At 43.4% G+C, this 22739-nt stretch overlaps 1 protein-coding gene across 1 annotated transcript in view; it reads right to left on the bottom strand.

The window, feature by feature from the left end:
* The window catches only part of LOC144685518 (potassium/sodium hyperpolarization-activated cyclic nucleotide-gated channel 1-like), a 324879-nt gene that overhangs the window by 160072 nt on the left and 142068 nt on the right, over positions 1-22739 (bottom strand). The window contains exon 4 of the mRNA XM_078550109.1: positions 21112-21330. Within this exon, the coding sequence (XP_078406235.1) occupies positions 21112-21330 (219 nt within the window). The remainder of the gene's footprint in view (positions 1-21111; positions 21331-22739) is intronic.

Here is a 22739-nt window from a genome sequence, read left to right as displayed (position 1 = left end):
ATTTTATTATGTTAATGGTTGGCTGGAGTCTTCAGCCCACTTACTGCCTCCCTGGACCACCTGTTCTACACTTTTGCCAACCTCTGCATAAAATGAATCTTAACTGGATGTTTAATGTTCCCTCTTCCAAACCTGAGCCCATGTTCTCCAGTTCATGGAATAACAAAACATACTGTTAAAAATGCAGGCTAATCAATGTTGCACAAATGCATGAAACACTCCGATGCTATTCCCATACATAGATTCTAAGACAGGGCTTCCCAAACTGAGGGTCGCAACCCCAAGTGGGATTGCAAGATGAGATTTTGAGGTCACGAGCTCCCCTTGATTTCTGACAGTTGGGAGGCCCCTTTAAATCCTCACATTTTTTTCTATTGGCGGGGTGTCCTAATGGATTGCTCTGTGAGGCCCAATTTCTGTTGTTAAAAAAGACCTGTGAACAGATCAATGTTTGTTTTTCTTTTGAGAAACCCTGCCTTTTCATCAACTTCCCCCCCCCCCCCCCCCCCACGAGGGAGATGGGGAAGGGGGTGAAGGAGGGGGATTTGGGGGGGTGAAGCAGGGGAGTTGGGGAGTGAAGGAGGGGGAGATGGTGGGCTAAAGGAGGGGGAGGTGAGGATTGAAGGTGGGGGGTGGTGGAGGGTGAAGCAGAGGGTGATGGGCAGCGAAGGAAGGAGTGATGGGAGGCGAAAGAGGGGGAGATGGGGCATGCTCAATGCCTTTGCCACTCCCCCGCTGCTCAATAACTGAAGCCTGCCCCCCACACCTCCCCCCCGCCCCCCACAACTCTCATACCCCCAAATTTTCACACCAGGGTCACATGAAATTTGAGGCATTAAAATGGGGTCACAAGGGGAAATGTTTCAGAAGCAGTATCCTAGAGATTTATTTTTGGAGCCAAGGGGGGAGTACTTCAGGGGAATTCCTCCATCCCACTTCAGTGAATGAATAATATTCCTTGATTATGCAATATTGTGTAAGAATATTTTGAAATTAGCACATCTGGTTTGTTTCAACATCCAGGAAGGTCACTGTGATCAAGTGTACATCATAATCAGGATATCTTAGTACTGTCAAGTCATAGATCACTCCTGTACTCAAATACAATTTGTATCAGTGATTAATCATTCTGACACCATTTGCTGGTTAATGCACAATAAATCTCAACTTACTTTCTCTCGCATTGATACCTGAGAAAGATGTTTGAAATAAATGGGTTCAGTTTGAAATATTCTATTATTGCGATTTTGTTTCAGGTAGTTCTAATGTCTTTATCCACGGTCATCTCTGGAGAAACAGAGAATGTAATCCTAATCTAGTTTATCATTTGATGGTAACATTCTCTGCATTATACTCACCTCCCTAACATTGCTCATATTTATTCTCTTACAGCTTAGAAATTACTGTTGGTGATACTGGTGGGTGAATACATCTTCTTCATCCACTTCTGCCCGCTATCTTAACCAAGGTGTTAAACCATTTAAATAATCAAGAGGAATTTCATAGCCACATAGTATCCATTGATCCATTAGTTTAGCAACTGCATTTTCTACCCAAAAACAAATTTACCATTGAAATCCTCTCCTTCTTCTGTAAAGACTAAGAGAAGTTATTAGACAAATATGGAAATGGAAGGTTCAGCATTCCCGAACAGTATGGTAAGGTACATAACAATGAATACTTTCTGCTGAGGCGGCATATATCAGCTGGAGCAGTAGTTGGAACATTACAGTGCCTTGGGCTAATAAGTGGTGAGGGGAATAATCTGCCAGGCTATTAATTAGATTATTATCTAATAACCCCTTCAGGAAGGTACAGGTGTTCCTATGTGGGCACTGAATAAGAATTAGATCCATCATGGTTAAATAGCTTGGTAACATGCATTGTCTAAGCTTTCATATGAGAATAACTAATTGTGTGAGGTACTGGAAGATTGGCTTCACCCAAATACTGCAGTAGAACCAGTGACTTGAGGAAAGTGGAAAAGAAAGGGAGACAGTACTATCAAACAAAATGAGAAACATGTAAATAAATACAATTTGTGTAATGTGTGATTCCAGTTGTGCAAAATAACTTCATTTCCCAGAATAACTAGAATAATCAAAAATATTGATTTCCATTACAGAATATATAGAATTCGCCCAATTAATGTGGATTCCCACTTGTTAAACAGGAAGATAATTGGTCATTTTATCTGCATTGTGAAGTAATCCATCTGTTTGTTTCACAAATGGAGTAGGATTGAGCCTGTATAGATTAAAGAGACTCACTGTGTGGGCAGTAAACTGGCAGGCCTCTCTTCATAGAAACTTCACACCCAATTTTTATTCCATTGGTTTCATATGGATCCTATAATGGGAAGGTGGTTGTTCACCATGTAGGTGTTAGAATGAAAATGCAGCCTCCATGTTACACCTGTAAGATACTTCTACAATTCTAAAGAACATATACGCCATTTCTCTGATCCTTGTGTGTGCTTTACACTGCCAACTTGTTTATACAGAAACCAAACTATTGATTGTAGGATAAATCGAGTAATCCTATTCTCTGAGGAGAGAGGTTGCCAACTCTGGTTGTAGGTATTCCTTAAGATTTGACTACATGGCACTTGGTAATGCAGATTTCAGGTCTTAAGGAACCTAATCAACTTTGGATAGCCATAGATATTTCATAAATTCTTGAAGGTTAAAAATGTAAGTTACAGAACATCAGACCACCAACCTCTCTGGCACCCAGCAATTTTTATTTGAATAGACCAGGAAGCATTGAAAACTGAAGTCTGATTGTAACCCAGCTCCACATTCCCACCGACCCCTGATAACCTTTCACCCCCTTGTTTATCAATAATCTATTTACCTCTGCCTTAAAAATATTCAAAGACTCTGCTTCTACTGCCTTTTGAAGAAGGGAGTTCCAAAGACTCACAACCTTCTGAGAGAAAAATATTTCTCCCCATCTCAGTCCTAAAAGGGAGGCCCCTTATTTTTAAAGAGGCCCTTGGTTCTAGATTCTCCCACAAGAGGAAACATCCTTTCAAGACCACCCTGTCAGGACCCCTCAGGATCTTAATGGTTCAATCAAGTCGCCTCTTACTCTTCTAAACTCCAGTGGATACAAGCCTAGCCTGTCCAACCTTTCCTCATAAGCCAACCCACCCATTCTTGGTTTTAGCCTAGTAAACCTTCTCTGATCTGCTTCTAATGCATTTACATCTTTTCTTAAGCAAGGAGACCAATACTGTATATAGACTCCAGGTGTGGTCTCACCAGTGTCCTCCCGTACAACTGAAGCATAAACTCTCTACTTTTGTATTCAATTTCCCTCACAATAAACAATAACATTCTATTAGCTTTCCAAAATACTTGTTGTACCTGCATATGAGACTTTTGCGATTCATGCATTAGGACACCCAAGTCCCTCTGAATCTCAGAGTTCTGCAATCTCTCACCATTTAGATAATGTGCTTTTTTAATCTTCATGTCAAAATGGACAATTTCACATTTGCTCACATTATACTCCATTTGCCAGATCTTTGCCCACTCACTTAACCTATCAATGTCCCTTTGTAACCTCCTTCAAATCTTACTATTCTACCTATCTTTGTGTCATCAGAAAATTTAGCAACCATACCTGCGGCCCCTTCATCCAAGTAATTAATATAAATTGTAAAATGTTGAAGCCCCAGCACTGATCCCTTTGGTACACCACTTGTTACATCTTGCCAATCAGAAAAAGACCCATTCATGCCTGCCCTCTGCTTTCCGTTAACTAGCCAATCTTCTATCCATGCCACCGGTTCCCCTTTATCCACAGCATATGTTACTTCTTCAAGGAACTCCAATAAATTGGTTAAACATGATTTCCCTTCCACAAAACCATGTTGACTCTGTCTGATTATCTTGAATTTTTCTAAAAGCCCTGCCATAATATCTTTAATAATCGCTTCTAACATTTCCCCTATGACAGATGTTGAGCTAACTGGCCTGTAGTTTCATGCTTCTGTCTCCCTCCTTTTTTGAATAAAGGAGTTACATTTGCTATTTTCCAATCTAATGAAACCTTCCCCGAATCTAGGGAATTTTGGAAAATTAAGCCATTGCATCAGCTATCTCATGAGACACTTCTATTAAAGACCCTAGGATGAAGTGCATCAAGACCCTGGGATTTGTCAGCCCCAGCCCAACAATTAACTCAGTACCAATACCCTGGTGATTGTAATTTCCCTGAGCTCCTCCCTCCCTTCCAATATCTGATTTACAGCTATTTCTGGGATGTTACTCGTATCCTCTATAGTGAAGACCGATGCAAAATACCTGTTCAATTAATTTGCTGTCTCCATATTTTCCTTTATAGATTCCCCAGACTCACTTTCTACAGGGCCAATTTTGTTAACTTTGTTAACTCTTTTCTCATTTAGATACCTATAGAACCTCTTACTATCTGTCTTTATATTTTTAGCTAGCTTTCTCTCATACTCTAATTTTTACCTCTGAAGTAATTCTTTTGCCATTCTTTGCTGTTCTTGTATTCTGTCTAATCTTCTGATCTGCTATCTTCATAATTATATGCTTTTTATTTAAGTTTGATAATGTCTTTATCTTTTTTAGTTAACCACAGATGGTGGGTCCACCCCTTGGACTTTTTTTTCTCATTGGAATGTATCTATTCTCTGTATTCTGAAATATCCCCTTAAATAGCTGCCACTGCATCTCTTTTGATCTGCCCCTTAAACTCATTTGCCAGTTCACCTTAGCTAGCTCTGCTTTCATTCCCTCATAATTGCCCTTTTTAAGTTTAACATACTAGTCTTGGACCCAATTTCCTTTCCCTCAAACTGAATGTAAAATTCAATCATATTGGGAAATATTTTCCCCCCGTTGGGTGCGGGCAGGCACACCTCCGATCGGCACCCCGGATTGGGGGCACGCCGCCATTTTACATGGGCGAGCTAATTAAGGCCCGCCTGGCATGACGTTCGCTCAGAAGCGCTATGTGAATGCTCGCGAAAGAGCGCACAGATCTCCCTGAGGCTAAGTGCTGCCTCAAGGAGATAGGCTTGGAATTAAAATTTGTAATACATATGATAAAAAAATTTCCCTGACATGTCCCTTCATGTGACACTGTCACATGAGTTGGGACAGGTCCCTAACTTTTATTGAAGCCTTTAATAAAAATTTAAATACCCTCATGAAACCTCATCCCGCCCGTGGATGAGGTTTCATGTTTTTTCCAAAGCCCGCCAGGGCTCCCAGCCTGCCTGCCAACCTTAAGGTTGGATGGGCAGGTCCATTAATGACTTTAATTAATTTTTCAATGGCCTCAATAGGCTGTTGACAGGTTGGTAGGTGCGCAGCTGACTCGGCTGCGTCCCCGCCAACCTGAAAATGGAAATGGAAAGGAGTTCCACCCAACATCATCCCGCATCATTTTACATGTCGGCGAGCGGGCCCCACCCCCACTCGCTGACCGGAAGATCCTGCCCATTATGATCACTGCTATCTAGGGATGCCTTCACTATGAGGTTATCAATTAATCCTGGCTCGTTGCACAATACTAGGTCTAGTATAGCCAACTCTCTGGTTGGCTCCAGAGCATGCTGTTCTAAGAAATTATCCTAAAACATTCTAAGAACTTCTCATCTACGCTACCTTTGCCGATCTGATTTTTCCAGTCCAAATGTAAAATAAAAATCCCCATGATTATCGCTGTACCTTTCTGACAAGCTCCCATTATCCCCTTCTTTATACCCTATCCTACTGAGTAGTTACAATTATGGGGCCTGTACACCACTCCAACAAGTGACTCCTTGCCTTTCTCATTGTTCATCTCAACCCAACTGCTTCTAAATTCTGGTTTCCTGGACTTAGGTCATCCCTCTCCAATGTGCTAATACCATCATTAATTAACAGAGCCACCCTTCCACAGTTTCCTAGCTTCCTGTCCTTCCTAAATATCAGGTACCCTTCAATATTCAGGTCCCAACCTGGGGTGGAATGGGTGTCGGGTGGGCAGGGAGGGGGTTTAAGAAATGGGGGTTAGAGAAGCTGGCATTGCCTCTTTAAAAAGCAGAAGCTAAATGGCACCCTTCTTAAGAGGGACAAATTGAAACCATGTAATCATTGCAATTTGGAATCTTTTCAGTACATGACTGTAGTGTGGAGACTCCTGGAGGCCCCAATTCCAATGATCCATGGAGCTGGGTGCTTAGGAGCCAGAAGAAACCAGCAGGTGACACCATCCTGCCAGCCCTATTGCTTTATAAATGAAGAGCTATTCTGATAGTCATACCATCTCCGCACCCCTTGAGGGATATTGTAACTGATTATGGGGGCCGGTTAGCTTAATTGGCTGGACGGATGGTTTATGATGCAGAGTGAAGCCAACAGCGCGGGTTCAATTCCTGTACCAGCTGAGGTCAACCTCATCGACTCCAGGCCCCATGAAGTCTCATGGCATCAGGTCATATTAAGGAAACCTCCTGCTGATTATCACGTACCGCCCTCCCTCAGGAGATTAATCAGTGCTCCTCCATGTTGAACTCCACTTCAAGGAAGCATTGAGGGTGACAAGGGAGCAGAATGTACTCTGGGTGTGCGACTTCAATGTCTATTACCAAGAGTGGCTCAGTAGCACCACTACTGACTGAGCTGGCCGAGTACTAAATGACACAACTGCTAGACTGGGTCTGCGGCAGGTGGTGAGGGAACCAACAAAAGGGAAAAACATACTTGACCTCATCCTCACCAACCTGCCTGTTGCAAATGCATCTGTCTATGAAAGTATCAGTAGGAGTGACCACCGCACAGTCATTGTGGAAACGAAGTCCTGCTTTCACATTGGGGCTACTGTCCTTCGTATTGTGTGGCACCATAACCGTGCTAAATGGGATAGATTTCGAACAGATCTAGCAACTCAGGATTGGGCACCCATGAGGCGCTGTAAGGCCATCAGCAGCAGCAGAATTGTATTCAAACACAATCTGTAACCTCATGGCCAGGCATATCCCCCACTCTACCATTACCATCAGGCCAAGGGATCAACCCTGGTTCAATGAAGAGTGCAGGAGGGCATGCCACAAGCAGCACCAGGCATACCTAAAAATGAGGTGTCAACCTGGTGAAGTTACAACACAGGACGACTTGCGTGCCAAACAGCATAAGCAGCAAATGATAGATACAGCGGAGCGATCCCACAACCAACGGATCAGATCTAAGCTCTGCAATCCTGCCACATCCAGTCATAAATGGTGGTGGTCAACTAAAGAAATCACTGAATGAAGAGGCTCCACAAATATCCACATCCTCAATGATGGGGGAGCCCAGCACATCAGTGCAAAAGATAAAGCTGACGCATTTGCTACATTTTTCAGCAAGAAGCACTGAGTGGATGATCCATCTCAGCCTCCTCCAGAGGTCTCCAGCATTACAGATGCCAGTCTTCAGCCAATTTAATTCACTCCACATGACATCAAGCAATGGCTGAAGGCATTAGATACTGCAAAGGCTATGGGCCCTGACAATATTCCGGCAAGAGTACTGAAGACTTGTGCTCCAGAACATGCTTCACCCCTAACCAAGCGGTTCCAGTACAGCTACAATGCTGGCATCTACCCAATTATGTGGAAAATTGCATAGGTATGTCCTCTACACAAAAAGCAGGACAAATCCAACCTGGCCAATTACTGCCCCATCCAGTCTACTCTCCATCATCAGTAAAGTAACAGAAGGGGTCATCAACAGTGCTGTCAAGCGGAACTTGCTTGGCAATAACCTGCTCACTGACACCCAGTTTGGGTTCCGACAGGGCCACTCAGCTACTGACGTCATTACTGCCTTTGTTCAAACATGGACAAAAGGGCTGAACTCCCGAGGTGAGGTGAGAGCGACTGCCCTTGACATCAAGGCCACATTTAACTGAGTGTTGCATTAAGGAGCCATAACAAAACTGGAATCAATGGGAACCGGGGGAAAACTCTCCTCTAGTTGGAGTCATACCTAGCACAAAGGAAGATGGTTAAGATGGTTGTGGTTGTTGGAAGCCAATCATCTCAACTCCAGGACATCACTGCAGGAGTTCCTCAGGTTGGTGTCCTAGGCTCAACCATCTTCAGCTGTTTCATCAATGACCTTCCTTCCGTCATAAGGTCAGAAGTGGGGATGTTCGCTGATGATTGCACAATGTTCAGCACCATTCGCGACTCCTCAGATACTGAAGCTGTCCATGTCCAAATGCAGCAAGACCTGGAAAATATCCAGGCTTGGACTGACAAGTGGCAAGTAACATTCATGCCAAACAAGTGCCAGGCAGTGACCATCTCCAACAAGAGAAAATCTAACCCTCGCCCCTTGACGTTCAAAGACATGACCATCATTGCATCCCCACTATCAACATACTGGGGGTTGACCAGAAATTGTACTGGACTAGCCATATAAATATTGCGGCCACAAGCGCAGGTCAGAGGCTAGGAATCCGACGATGAGTAACTCACCTCCTGATTCCCCAAAGCTTGTCCACCGTCTATAAGGCACAAGTCAGGAGTGTGATGGAATACTCCCCATTTGCCTGGATGAGTGCAGCACCCACAACACTCAAGAAGCTGAACACCGTCCAGGGCAAAGCAGCCCACTTGATTGGCACCACATCCACAAACATTCACTCCCTCCACCACCGACACACAGTAGCAGCAGTGTGTACCATCTACAAGATGCACTGCAGGAATTTACCAAGGCTCCTTAGACAGCATCTTCCAAACCCACAACCACTACCATCTAGAAGGACAAGGGCAGCAGACACTTGGGAACTCCACCGCCTGGAAATCCCCCTCCAAGCCACTCACCATCCTGACTTGGAAATATATTGCCGTTCCTTCACTGTCACTGGGTCAAAATCCTGGAACGCCCTTGCTAACAGCTCTATGGGTGTACCTACACCACATGGACTGCAGCAGTTCAAGAAGGCAGCTCACCACCACCTTCTCAAGGGCAACTAGTGATTGACAATAAACGCTGGCCCAGCCAGCAAAGCTCACATCCCATGAATGAAAAACAAAATCTGTACGCAGTACTCCAGGTGTGGGGCTGGATTTAATGTGCCTCCACCAGGCATGCTAACAGAGGGGGGCGTGTAAAATAGTGTGCGTACCAACCTCACCACCTTGGCACTCACCCCAAGCTCACCCCCATAACACAGGCGGGGTGAGGGGGTTGCGGTGCATTGGCAATGGAATCGGCAGCCCATCTGCCATACTTAATAAATTATGAAGGGTTAATTGAGCTTGTTAATAAGCCAATTGACCCCATTAATACATTATCCATGCCATAATACGGTTGGCATGGGCAGTTGGGAGCGGGCAGGCTATTTTATGAAAAACCTTTTTAAAAGCAAGGGAAGGAAGGGGATGTACTATCTTTGGGGAGGGGATGCTTTTTGCATTGAGGGGGCAATCCCTCTAAAACCGTCCACCCCTCTTTTCATCCTACCCGCTTGCTCTGTACAACATACCACCGCCCACCCCCCTCTCTAATCTTCCCAAACCATCCCTGCCCAATCCATGGGCCTTCTTCTTGGGCCTGCTTGCAATCCCAGCAACGCCAACTCATGCACTCCTGGTGCTGCCGGGACTGTTGGAGGTCCCGGCCAATCCGATTTGCCGGCAGCCCCTGAGAGCAGGACCTCCTCCCCAGTGAGGGGCTGAAATCCCACTGGCAACCTATTTAACCCACCCGCAGTGCGTTATGGCTGCAAAGTGGTGGATGTCCTCTGGATTTTTGAACCAATGAGGACCCTGCCAAATACTGCCTCACCTGCACTTGTGCAGAACAGGCTTGGTCACAGGGGCAGGACACAGCATACGTGGTTCTAGCAGAGGGGCTGAGGGCAAGGGCTGTGATCTTGGGATACCTTGAGAAGAATTCTCACTGTCATCATCCTTGTCTCCCTCTTCCCAGTACTTCCCTAACCAGGACCAGGAGAGCACTTGACTGCAGTTACTTGTGGCATGCAGACACCAAGTTGACTCTTTAATCAATGCTTTCCAAAGTGACAGCCATAGGTTGCAAACCATTGTTGTGGGCCAGCATCTAGTCTTTGGCCTGCTGTGTATAAGTCTCCATGAGTTTGGCTATTCTTTTAATGGAGGTGATCACGAGCGCAAATACCATAAGACCTTAAGACATAGGAGCAGAAATTAGGCCATTCGGCCCATCGAGTCTGCTCCGCCATTCAATCATGGCTGATAAGTTTCTCAACCCCATTCTCCCGCCTTCTCCCCGTAACCTTTGATCCCCTTACCAATCAAGAACCTATATATCTCGATCTTAAATACACTCAATGACCTGGCCTCCACAGCCTTCTGTGGCAATGAATTCCATAGATTCACCACTCTCTGGCTAAAGAAGTTTCTCCTCATCTCTGTTCTAAAAGGTCTTCCCTTTACTCTGAGGCTGTGCCCTCGGGTCCTAGTCTCTCCTACTAATAGAAACATCTTCCTCACGTCCACTCTATCCAGGCCTTTCTGTATTCTGTAAGTTTCAATCAGATCCCCCCTCATCCTTCTAAACTCCATCGAGTATAGACCCAGAGTCCTCAAACGTTCCTCATATGTTAAGCCTTTCATTCCTGGGATCGTTCTCGTGAATCTCCTCTGCTCTATCCAGGGCCAGCACATCTTTCCTGAGATATGGCGCCCAAAATTGCTCACAATATTCTAAATGTGGAGTGACCAGAGCCTTATAAAGCCTCAGCAGCGCATCCCTGCTTTTATATTCTAGTCCTCTCGAAATAAATGCCAACATTGCATTTGCCTTCCTAACTACCGACTCAACCTGCAAGTTAACCTTAAGAGAATCCTGGACTAGGACTCCCAAGTCCCTTTGCACTCCAGATTTCTGAATTATCTCCCCATTTAGAAAATAGTCTATGCCTCTATTCTTCCTACCAAAGTGCATGACCTCACACTTCCCCACGTTGTATTCCATCTGCCACTTCTTTGCCCGTTCTCCTAACCTGTCCAAATCCTTCTGCAGCCTCCCCGCCTCCTCAATACTACCTGTCCCTCCACCTATCTTTGTATCATCTGCAAACTTAGCCAGGATGCCCTCAGTTCCTTCATCTAGATCATTAATGTATAAAGTGAAAAGTTGTGGCCCCAAAACTGACCCCTGCGGAACTCCACTAGTCACCGGCTGCCATCCTGAGAAGGACCCCCTTATCCCCACTCTCTGCCTCCTGCCAGACAGCCAATCTTCTATGCATGCTAGTACCTTGCCTCTAACACCATGGGCTCTTATACCTGAGTACCTGAATCATCATGGCACTCATGCTAGAGATGAACTTCTCCATCTTCTGTGCAAGAGTGCACACTGCCTCTGGAAATTCTGACAGATGCCTACACGTTTTCTGTTGCTGTTCCACAAGTAGACATTTAGCATACAAGCCCTAAGGCTTTGCATCTGTGAACAGCTGAGCAAAGCTGGGGGTGTTCTCAGCCCTCCAACAGGGACTCTCTACAGCTGTCTCTGTCTTCAGCAGCTGCTCCTGCTTGCATATAATATGCTCCTCACCATGTGCCTACATATCTGTAATGCTGGACCCAATGAGGTTTGTGTATCTGCACTGGTGGAGGCTGCAAAGGAGTCATGAGTCTGTCTCTCCTCAGAGTGATGCTCTTCTTCTGAGTTCTGCACTATTTCATCCCTCATCTCTTACAACGGCACCTGTAATACATCTGCAGGAGATGAAAGTCAAACATTAGTGCTGCACGTAGGTGAAATTGGATTCCAACTTGGCATCGCACAGATCATGACAGGTAATGTACTGGTTACATCCTGTCATCATTAGTGACATTTAAGTACCATGTGTCAGTGTGATACCTAACGCTTTTCACCAGGTCTCTGTGCCATCTCTCAACTGGCAATAGCCTGTACTGCTGCCACTCTGTCAATCTCTAGGGCGCCCTATCACGTTCAGAATGTCCATGGCTGCAAATCCACCCCAACTTCTCCAACTTTCCCGCCTCTCTTCTCATGCAATGAGAAAAGAGAGAGAGTTAGAAGTGTGAGGAGATAAATGATTGTTGAGGATGGAAGTGAGTAATTTGATGGAGGAACGGTGTCAGAGAGTGTTGGTGCTATCTTTTGAGATGGAGTATTAAGGAGAATCCAGGGGAGAAAGGAATGTATATGGTAAACTGTAAGGGTCAGAGATTTGCTAAGAACTGTGGGGCTCAGAAGACTGCTAAGGAGATAAGAGGGTGATGGTTGCCATCTGAGAGCTGCAGGGCGCTCACCTTATCAGGCCTCAGGACGGTATTGAAATATTTGGATCACTGGATCCATGTCCTCTGCTCCACATTCCAGCTGCTCATCTCCTCTGCAACCTCGAGCCAAGCCTGTTTGGTGAAGTTGGCTAGTCTCCTGCCACCCTCTGGAAAGAAGACTTCTCTGCAATCCTTGCTTGCTTTCAGCCTTACCTCCAGGGGTGTCCCTGTGAGCCGAAGACCAGCCTTTCCACATCTTTCGTCCATTGTCTTCCTCTTTTCTGCCTTGCACTGAGTGTATCACACCAAAAAATGATGACCTTGTGAGTGCTTTGAGGTCCCTTTAAATAATGATCCTTCATTCCTGCATTTCGTGGGTCATCACACTGGCTCTCCCTAATTGGTCAGTGAATGTAGAGGTGGGCTCTGGAAAAGAGCAATTGAAAGTCCTGCTAATCAGGGAATCGGGTTCGCAAACCGGAAACTGATCCACCATTGCTTCAGAGGTTAAGGCAATAAGGTTCCACCCAATGTTTCCAATGTTATATGGCACAATCCAGTATGGACTGAGCACGTCCATGGCATCTTGGCTCCTAAAGCCACTGTCATTTTGTCCAAAATTCTCCTTGATTGTTCCCATATTATATCCCATACTATTGCTCAGTATATTTCACAAAAAAATATCAGTTTAGTTGATGGATGCCATCTCAAAAGATTAGTGAGGAGTCAACAGGAAGAGCAGTATTCTGCACTGTAGCGGCAAATTCTAAGGACAAGCAGCAAAATGAGTCAGAGAAATAATTGCAAAAATCAGCATAATAAGGCAGAATTAGAAAACAACAGATACACAATTCATCAACACCACCAAGTCAACATTACCAGTACAAGTAACACACAGAATATAACATACAATTTCCCATATGAGAACAGCCACTCATAAATATATTAAAATATTTTTGAAAACATAAACATGCTGCATTATTCCCAATGCCTTAATCTGACACACAGAGTATAAAGCAGCACAAATATCTTATTCTTTATTCTTAAATATTCTTAGGGCATTTTCGTGTTTCTTGTCTATACAGATCAGGCAGACTATCGGGAATTTGAACAGCCCCATCTGCAGTGAGAAAAATCGTCTCACCCTTATCTCCATTGCATCAATAGGATGTGGGAGGAAGCATTAGAGATTCAAAAGCTTTGATACAGCAAACTACACTCTACCTTACATAATCAGCAAAAGGCTGATGCAGACAAGTGTGCAAGACTTTCTTGGTTTACTAGAATCCCAAGTAACAGGAGCTCAGTCTATTATGCATTGTTACTGGAAATAGCAGCTATGTACTGCTGTTGGTTAATGTTAATTTAACAGGTATGGGGTGGTTAACAGTCTGCTCTCATTAATTATTATGCCCTCATAATACTAACCTTTGACATTACAATGGCTTTGGTGGTGTGCTTTTACTTCTGTCAAACCACTTGCACTGGCAACAAACCCTAGACTTTCTTCAACTTATTTTTACATTGAAAACTGAGGAAATAACAATTTAATAAACCTCTGATGACGTAATAGGCCCTTAGCCAGGGATGGGACCTTGATTGACAGCTGTTTTTGAATACGAAATGTATACTCACTTTTTAAAAAATGATGAAAATGACGGGTGTCACAATCTCATACATTACATAAGTGTAGCTCATAAGATGCAGTAGGCAGTGGTTCTCTTGAGTTTTGATGGAACTGGTGTATCCGGAATCCTCTTCCTCCTTCAGGTACTGTGCCCCTAAAAGGCCGCTGGTGACCATGAACTTCCATTGGAATGGTCCATGATTATACTTGGCAAAGTACTGCCATGGTTTGCCATTGCCTTTCACAGTATGGTTGACCAGGAAACTCTCTTGCTTTTTAACGCCTTCCATCAGGCATATTGGAAAGACTTACAGGCCGATATTCATTCTGTTTGGGCACGTTATGAACGCACCTTCCATGGCCTTCAAGTCTTGAAGTGGGACTTGAACCTGAAGCTTCTGGCCCAGAGGTAGGGATACTACTTCTGCATCACAAGACCTCTGTATCCAGAATACTTGAGCAATGTAACCAGGCTGAAGCAACAAAAGTCATCTTTCGAGCTGATCTTGGTATCGGTAGCATTATAAGGGACAATATTTTGATGCAGTGAAAATCTGACATGCAACAGTTTCTGGAACCCAAAATACAAAATATATTGTGCAAATCTCATGGTTGTCACACTACCATTTGTTTCTGGGTCAATTTCTTATGATAGGACCAGAAATGTCAGCAGGTGATTCAATTCATCATGCCTGTTCTGGTATTAGATGAAAAGAGCAATTTACTCTAATCCTGCACCTCTGCTGTTTCCCTGTAACATTTAATTTTCTTTTGTGTATTTATACAATTCATTCTTAAATGTTGGGATCAACATTCAACAGCCACTTGTGGTATTGCTTCCCTTTAAGATCCTGAGGGGTCTTGATAGGGTGGATGTGGAGAGGATGTTTCCTCTTGTGGGAGAATCTAGAACTAGTGGTCACTGTTTAAAAATAAGGGGTTGCTCATTTAGGACAGAGATGAGGAGAAACTTTTTCTCTCCGAAAGTAGTGAGTCTTTGGGATTCTCTTCCTCAAAAGGCGGTGGAAGATGCCCTCAAGGACTTCTCTCAGAAGGAAATAGGAGTGGTGACCAGGAAGGTCGATTCCTGGCACCTGGATCGGAGGACCTACTAGCAGTGCCTCAAGAAGTCTGATAACCTTACATGGACCTCACACAGGACTAGCCATATAAATACTGTGGCTACAAGAGCAGGTCAGAGGCTAGGAATCCTGCGGCAAATAATTCACATCCTGACTCCCCAAAGCCTGTCCGCCATCTACAAGGCACAAGTAAGGAGTGTGATGGAATACTCTCCACTGGCCTGTCCTGCCGGTGGGATGGTGATGGTGGAGTCTGGGACATTATCTGTAAGGTATGATTCCGTGAGGATGACTATGTCGGGCTGTTGCTTGACTAGTATGTGAGACAGCTCTCCCAATTTTGGCAGTGGCCCCCATGAGGTTAGCAAGGAGGACTTTGCAGAGTCAACAGGGCTGCGATTGCCGTTGTCGTTTCTGGTGCCTAGGTCGATGCCTGGTGGTCCGTCTGGTTTCATTTCTCTTTGTGCCTTTGTAGCAGTTTATTACAACTGAGTGGCTTGCTAGGCCATTTCAGAAGGCACTTGAGAGTCAACCTCATTGCTGTGAGTCTGAAATCACATGTAGGCCAGACAGGGGAGGACAGCAGATTTCCTTCCCTAAAGGACATTAGTGAACCAAATGGGTTTTTACAACAACCCACAATGGTTTCATGGTCATCATTAGACTTTTAATTCCAGATTTTTATTGAGTTCAAATGGAACCCGGGTCACCAGAGCATTACCCTGGGTCTCTGGATTACTAGTCCAGTGACAATACCATTATGCCATCGCGTAGGGGAGATGGGCCTGGATACGTGTAGGGAGTTAAATCCCCTAAAAGTAACACTGGGTTGTGATCCTGACATTATCCGCCCTTTTCCGGGCTTCACTGGATAATGAAGGCAAGTGTGGAATCCCTTTGGACCTTCAGTAATTAAGGTACTTAAAAAGACAGTTAAGAATTGTTTTACCCTCAATTTTAGGTTTCCCGGCCAGGGCACCTGTTTTACAAGTGTTGCAGAAATACCTCTGAGGGATCAACTAATTGTTCTGCGATTCCACTGAGTTGTTCACATTCCTTCCTTGAGAACTGTGGAGAGAAGCTCTGTTTACCAGTCCTGCTTATATTCATGACCACTTCAATTATGTTAAAGAACATGCAATTCAAACAACTTTCAACTCAGAGACATTCTTACAATCCAAATGGAGAGAATGCAATTAAATTGCACTGCAAACCATATTGCCAAATTGAAATAAGGTCTTTAATTCAATGCCAAATATAATAAATTCTTTCTATTCATTATTTTGCCAAGTGATCAACCCACAATGCTTTTCTTTGAAGGAGATCTACTAGCTCTGATATTCCTATGACGCGCTCTCCTATTGGTCCCAGCAAAGCTGAAGAAGGTGGCTGTTTCTTGGAATCCATGGCTGGGAACTTCTGAATGCCCAAGTCAGTCAGAGCTTGGCTGCAGACTGTTGCATCTGGGCTGTTGCTGGAGCATACTGTTGTGGCAGGCTTGCCAGAACTCATGGTGGATATTGATGGAGAAGGTGGCAAAGGAGCATGAAGATACACAGAGATCCTGAGAGAAGTCCAACTGCCATTTTAACTGCCAGCAGCTTGGCACCAAGGTTCAGCAGGCCCAGAGGAGGAGTGCAAGGTTAGGTATTTTTGTTTTTGTAAGGGTTTCCTGGGAGCATGAAGGAACTGGAGTGCCATAAGGAATCCTTAGGCATTCATTTCCCTCGGCTTCCTGAAATTACATTGGATTCCACGTTCTTCATTTAACTTTCCAGGGACTATTCCCGCTACGCACTCAGCCTCATATCCACCCAGCTAAATCAGGGCTCATGTTTCTATTAAATTCCAGAGTTGAATTCACTTGACTTTAAACTCACCATCCTACTCCATTCTTCTCCCAGCATGAATGTTATTGATTAAATGAAACAATCTATTGGATTATTAAACAACCTGTGAGCTACCCAGGTAGAAAATATCAATTAACCAGTAAAATCTTGCACTTCTAAACTTGTCTAACCTTGCCCCATGGAACTCATTTCTTCCTATCTTGACTCCGTTCTCTCTCCTTGTCCAGTCTCTTCCCAGCTACATCCGCGATTCTTCTGATGCCCTACATCATATCAACAATTTCCAATTCCCTGGCCCCAATCGCCTCCTCTTCACCATGGACGTCCAATCCCGCTACGCCTCCATCCCCCACCAGGATGGTCTGAGGGCTCTCCGCTTCTTCCTTGAACAGAGGCCCGAGCAATCCCCATCCACTGCCACTCTCCTCTGTCTGGCTGAACTTGCTCTCTCACTGAACAATTTCTCCTAAAACTCATCTCACTTCCTCCAAATAAAAGATGTGGCTATGGGTACCCGCATGGGCCCCAGTTATGCCTGTCTCTTTATGGGGTATGTGGGACATACCTTGTTCCAGTCCTACTCAGGCCCCCTCCCACAACTCTTTCTCCGGTACATCGATGACTGTTTCAGTGCCACTTCATGCTCTCATCTGGACCTGGAAAAATTTATTAATTTTGCTTCCAATTTCCATCCCTCCATCACTTTCACATGGTCCATCCCTGACACTTCCCTTCCCTTCCTTGACCTCTCTGTCTCTATTTCTGGTGATAGACTGTCCACCAATATTCATTACAAACCCACCGACTCCCACAGCTACCTTGACTACAACTCTTCACACTCTGCTTCCTGTAAGGACTCCATCCCATTCTCTCAGTTCCATCATCTCTGTCGCATCTGTTCTGATGATGCCACTTTCCAAAACAGCGCTTCTGACATGTCTTCCTTCTTCCTTAACCAAAGTTTTGCACCCACGGTGGTGACAGGGCCCTCAACCGTGTTCGACCCATCTCCCGCGCATCCACCATCACACCTACCTCTCCCTCCCAGAACCCTGATAGGGTCCCCCTTGTCCTCGCTTTTCAACCCACCAGCCTCACAATTCAAAGGATCACCCTCCGCCATTTTTGCCAACTCCAGCATGATACTATCACCAAACACATCTTCCCTTCACCCCCTCCTGTCGGCATTCCATAAAGACCATTCCCTCCGGGACACCCTGGTCCACTTCTCCATCACCCCCTACACCTCAACCCCCTCCCACGGCATCTTCCCATGCAATCGCAGAAGATTCAACACCTGCCCCTTTACGTCCCCCCTCCTCACCGTCCAAGGGCCCAAACACTCCTTTCAAGTGAAGCAGCGTTTCACTTGCACTTCCCTCAATTTGGTCTACTGCATTCGCTGCTTCCAATGCGGACTCCTCTACATTGGAGAGACCAAACACTGACTGGGTGGCCGCTTTGCGGAAAACCTTCAGTCTGTCCGCAAGCATGATCCAGACCTTCCTGCCACTTACCATTTCAACACACCATCCTGCTCTCATCCCCACATGTCCGTCCTTGGCCTGCTGCAATGTTCCAGTGAAGCTCAACACAAACTGGAGGAACAGCACCTCATCTTCCAATTAGGCACTTTACAGCCTTCCGGACTTAACATTGAGTTCAACAACTTCAAATCATGAACTCTCTCCTCCATCCTCACCCCTTTTTGATCCCCTTTTCCCAAATATTTATTTTTTAATTTTTATATATATTTTTCGTATTTCTATTATTATTATTTTTTAAATGTATTTCCATTAATTGTTTTATCCCCAACTTTTAGCCTATTTTGATCTTTTCTCCCACAACGTCTCCTCCCCCTACCCCACCCCCACTAGGGCCATTTGTCACCTGCTCATCCTGCTTTCTACTCTTAATGTCACCATTAGCACCTCCTTTAGTCAGTATCACCACCATCAACACCCCTTCGACCTTTTGTTTATGACATCTTTCGCAATCTCTCCTTTGCCTCCACTTATCGCTGGCCTTCTATCCCTTTTCACCTGTCCCATCCCCCTTAAACAATATATATTTCACCACATTTTTACTTCTCTTTAGTTCTGAAGAAGAGTGATACGGACTCGAAACATTAACTCTGTTTTTCTCTCCACAGATGCTGTCAGATCTGCTGAGATTTTCCAGGGATTGTTGTTATTGTTGTTGTTGTCTAACCTTTGCCCTGGCATCACAAATAAAGTATCTTACCAACAGTTCATGTCAATCAATAAACTAATAACTTTTCCTAGTTGACAAATAGGTAATTTGAACTGACAAAGCCATGGCACAATATACGCTGACATACGATCTTTGTAATCCCCTGATATTTGCTCGATTGCCGCAAATCCTTCCTGGATGTTGCTCAACAAGCCTCTGTCGCAGTTGTTCTCACTTAAACATTGGAAATGCAAAAGAATGTAATAGCTACTGGCTCTGTGCATTTATGGCAAGCACATCTCCCTTTTCTAACTACATTATCTTGAGTAATCCTTCAATACCATTTTGCAGTACAGCCTGTATTTCTTATTCATTACTTTTTTTTTAAATTAAAAAAACAAAATACCAAATAACAGGCAATACACTGCCAAAGGAAAGAAGTTCTTTGAGATTGACATGAAAAAGCACCACATGTTTATAATAATACTGTATAAAATAATATTGTAAATAATAACTTGTGCTCTTCTTTGACAATGTATTATTTAAAATGTGTTCTGAGCCTCAACCTCTTTGATTTACTGATGCACCAATTTACTTCAATATTCTGATTCTTGCCATATTTTACCCTTTCAAATGACCACTGATTTTAACTGGGCTTGATTAATTTCTTCACAAAGACTTGTGATTTACTTTAATTTATGCTTTTAAGACCATCTGTTCCTCATCTATTGACAATTTAGACTGCAAATTCCAGTGGTGACATACTTAATTTGTGGCTGATAGTCTACAGTACAACTAATTAGTAGTGGACTTTATGCTTCAGAACGCTGGTGAAAATCATCTCCATAGGGCTTTTTGTCTATGTTTATGAAAATAAGCCTTGGTCAAAATATGCCCTCATGTTCATTTTTCCACTCTATGTGCTGATTAAATATTAGTCTTTTCAGATACCAGGGTAAAATTTTCCACTAAATTCAAGCAGTTTGTTTTGAATGAATCACTCAGGATTACAAATTGCATGCTATTACCAGAACAGTCAATTCAAGGTTTATTTTGGCAATCTGATTAACAGCCATCTCAGAGTACTTCATCCTTCAGAAAGTTTCTGACTGCATACAACGCTACTTTCAGCTATGACAATATCATCGCATAGGGAAGATCAATAGAAATTCTCCAAGGCCCGAGGGATGAACAACAACAATTTGAACAGGGCAATACTACACAATGTAGGAATGCACCATTCATACAATCCTGTAAGAATCATGGTCTAGGGAACATGTTGAACAGCACTCTGTTAAAGGAACATTGTTCAGCAATAAGCTTCGAGTCACAAACTCAATCCCTGAAACAAGGGACAATCTATACTGTAACTTACAATAATTATTGTTGTTGTTATGATTGCTGACCGAATATAACTCACATTATCGAAGTGTTCCTTCAAATGCTTATCCAGGAATTCTGCGCTACGCTCCTTCCTCCACCCTCCCCCCCAAAAAAAATGGTTCCACAGTTTTGTTCTGGTTCCCTTAAAAAAATAAGCTGCAATACATGGTGATGCTGTCATATTTGATATACTGAAATTAAAGCATTTGAAAGCTATTTTACCACAATTACATTGCTTATCATATGGGTTAGGTCAAGGTAATATTTTTTTAAAAAATGAAGTACATTGTGATTGATTAGTGGTTGATTTATGCACACAGTAATGATATAACAAATTAAACACATTGTTTTTACTGTAATTTTACTTCTTAAAAAGTGAAAATAAAGTCAATGAAAACTCTCCAGTAACACAATGTATATCTCCTCTGAACTGAGTGGAATGGATGTTGGATTCTGAGCAGAATATGATGTGATGTGCTGTTCATCAACTTATACTGGTTTCTGCAATAAATTATAGTCTGAACTGAATGTCCAAATTTCAGCTTTAGTGGACTGGTAATATGTACACTGTGTGCCTGTACCCTTGGGTATCTTGGAGTATGGATGTCTGAATAATGAACAGCAACTGCTAAATATGGAGGTGCTCATGGGATTAACTATGACATTGCCTAATTAGGAAACCATGTACTAGGATATTACAGTCTACGTTTCAACACCTACCTTTTCCTGGTACTGTCGTCTTGATGAATCTAAAGACTGGATGAGAGCTGTCGCATGACCAACAAACATTGCATAGCATGTGGCTCCCACTATCATGCTCAACATGGTTATCCAGAGATCAGACATAGACACTGGCGCCCGAGTTCCGTAGCCTATGCAAAGCATATGGCTCATAGCTTTGAACAGTGCAAAGGAATATTGCATCCCCCATGAATCATTCTGCATAAAGAGAAAAACAGAATCAGCCAGTCAGCAAAACTTTTAAAAGACTTCATTTCCCATTTTTATTATTAGCAGTGCAATGGATTACTAGCTACTGACACAACAAGCTGCTAACATTTCCTTCATGCCTGAGAACAACTTCAGAGATTGCTACACTCTGCTCTGCTTTTCATTTTTGGTTATGATTCTGATTTTCAGGGAGAAGTCTGTTACTATCATTCTGCTTCCCACGTTTATATCTTTAGTTCCTATCTCAGTTTTTTGTCCTTTCTGCTGAATCATTTGCTCTTTCATCTTTTTAGAATCAAACCCCTTCTGGCATATAAAAATATAGAGAGATGGACAAGAATATGCATAGACAAATAATATAAATCAATACGTATTCAGTCAATTAAGTAGATAATACATAAGTAAGTGTATAGTAAGAGCATACAAAAGTATATGGGGAGATTTATTTATATATACATAATATATATATGTTTAATATATAATATTATAATATACATAATAGAAATGCGCAAATAGATTATATAAGAAAGCATGCGTGTAGTAAGTAGTATTAAAAACCGAATGATTCACTTGAAACATAGTTGGCACATTCACACCATTTTTTAAATATTTATTTTAGAAATGTAAGCATGAGAGGAGACATTTTAAAAAGCATTTGTAAATAAAGCTTCTGTTCAGACACAGAAACTGATGTGTCTTCTCTGTATATCTCCGAGGCATAAAATATAACAATTGGCAACAGGATGGAATAGTTTAAATTTACCAGCTCCAGCACCTTTCCTTTCTTTGGCAGGAGATCCGTCCATGCCACGGGATTGATGGATTTCAGGCTTCAAGACCTACTTGCTCACTATGGGGATGGACAGTCTGGACGTGGCAGCAACCCGCAAGAACATGATACTCGTACATTGTTTCGGAGCAGAAAGCCAGTGAATATTCAAGCAGCTCACAGAAGATACATCCACGTTGGTTACGGTGGTAAGTGCTCTTGAAAATATTTTGGGCCAAAGAAAAGTGTGATGATCGAACGATATACATTCCACCAGAGATGTCATAGAGTACATCACAGCCAAATTAACCCCAGTTTAAAGTGGAATTACTTCACCAAGGTGTGCAGGTCGTTGAAGAAGAGGACTTCATGGGTTTGACATTTGGGGGAGTCTCTTCCTGAGAGTGGGGTGCAACATTATGGATGGTAAAGCACCAGGTCATTTAAAGGAGTGCTCAGTTGAAATTGTAGGGTTTCAGTGTTGGTTCTAATTGATATTGGCGTGAAAGTATTCATATTAAGTGACAACCCTCACTCCTATGACAGACAATTTTCAAGCTTACAATTGCTTTATTCTGGGTTTGGGAATGATCACAATTCCAGTGCGCTACAAAAACATCACCCTAGA

This window comes from Cetorhinus maximus, chromosome 1 (assembly GCF_964194155.1).
Source record: "Cetorhinus maximus chromosome 1, sCetMax3.hap1.1, whole genome shotgun sequence".
NCBI lineage: Eukaryota > Metazoa > Chordata > Chondrichthyes > Lamniformes > Cetorhinidae > Cetorhinus > Cetorhinus maximus.
This window is presented reverse-complemented; position numbering and strand designations above follow the sequence as displayed.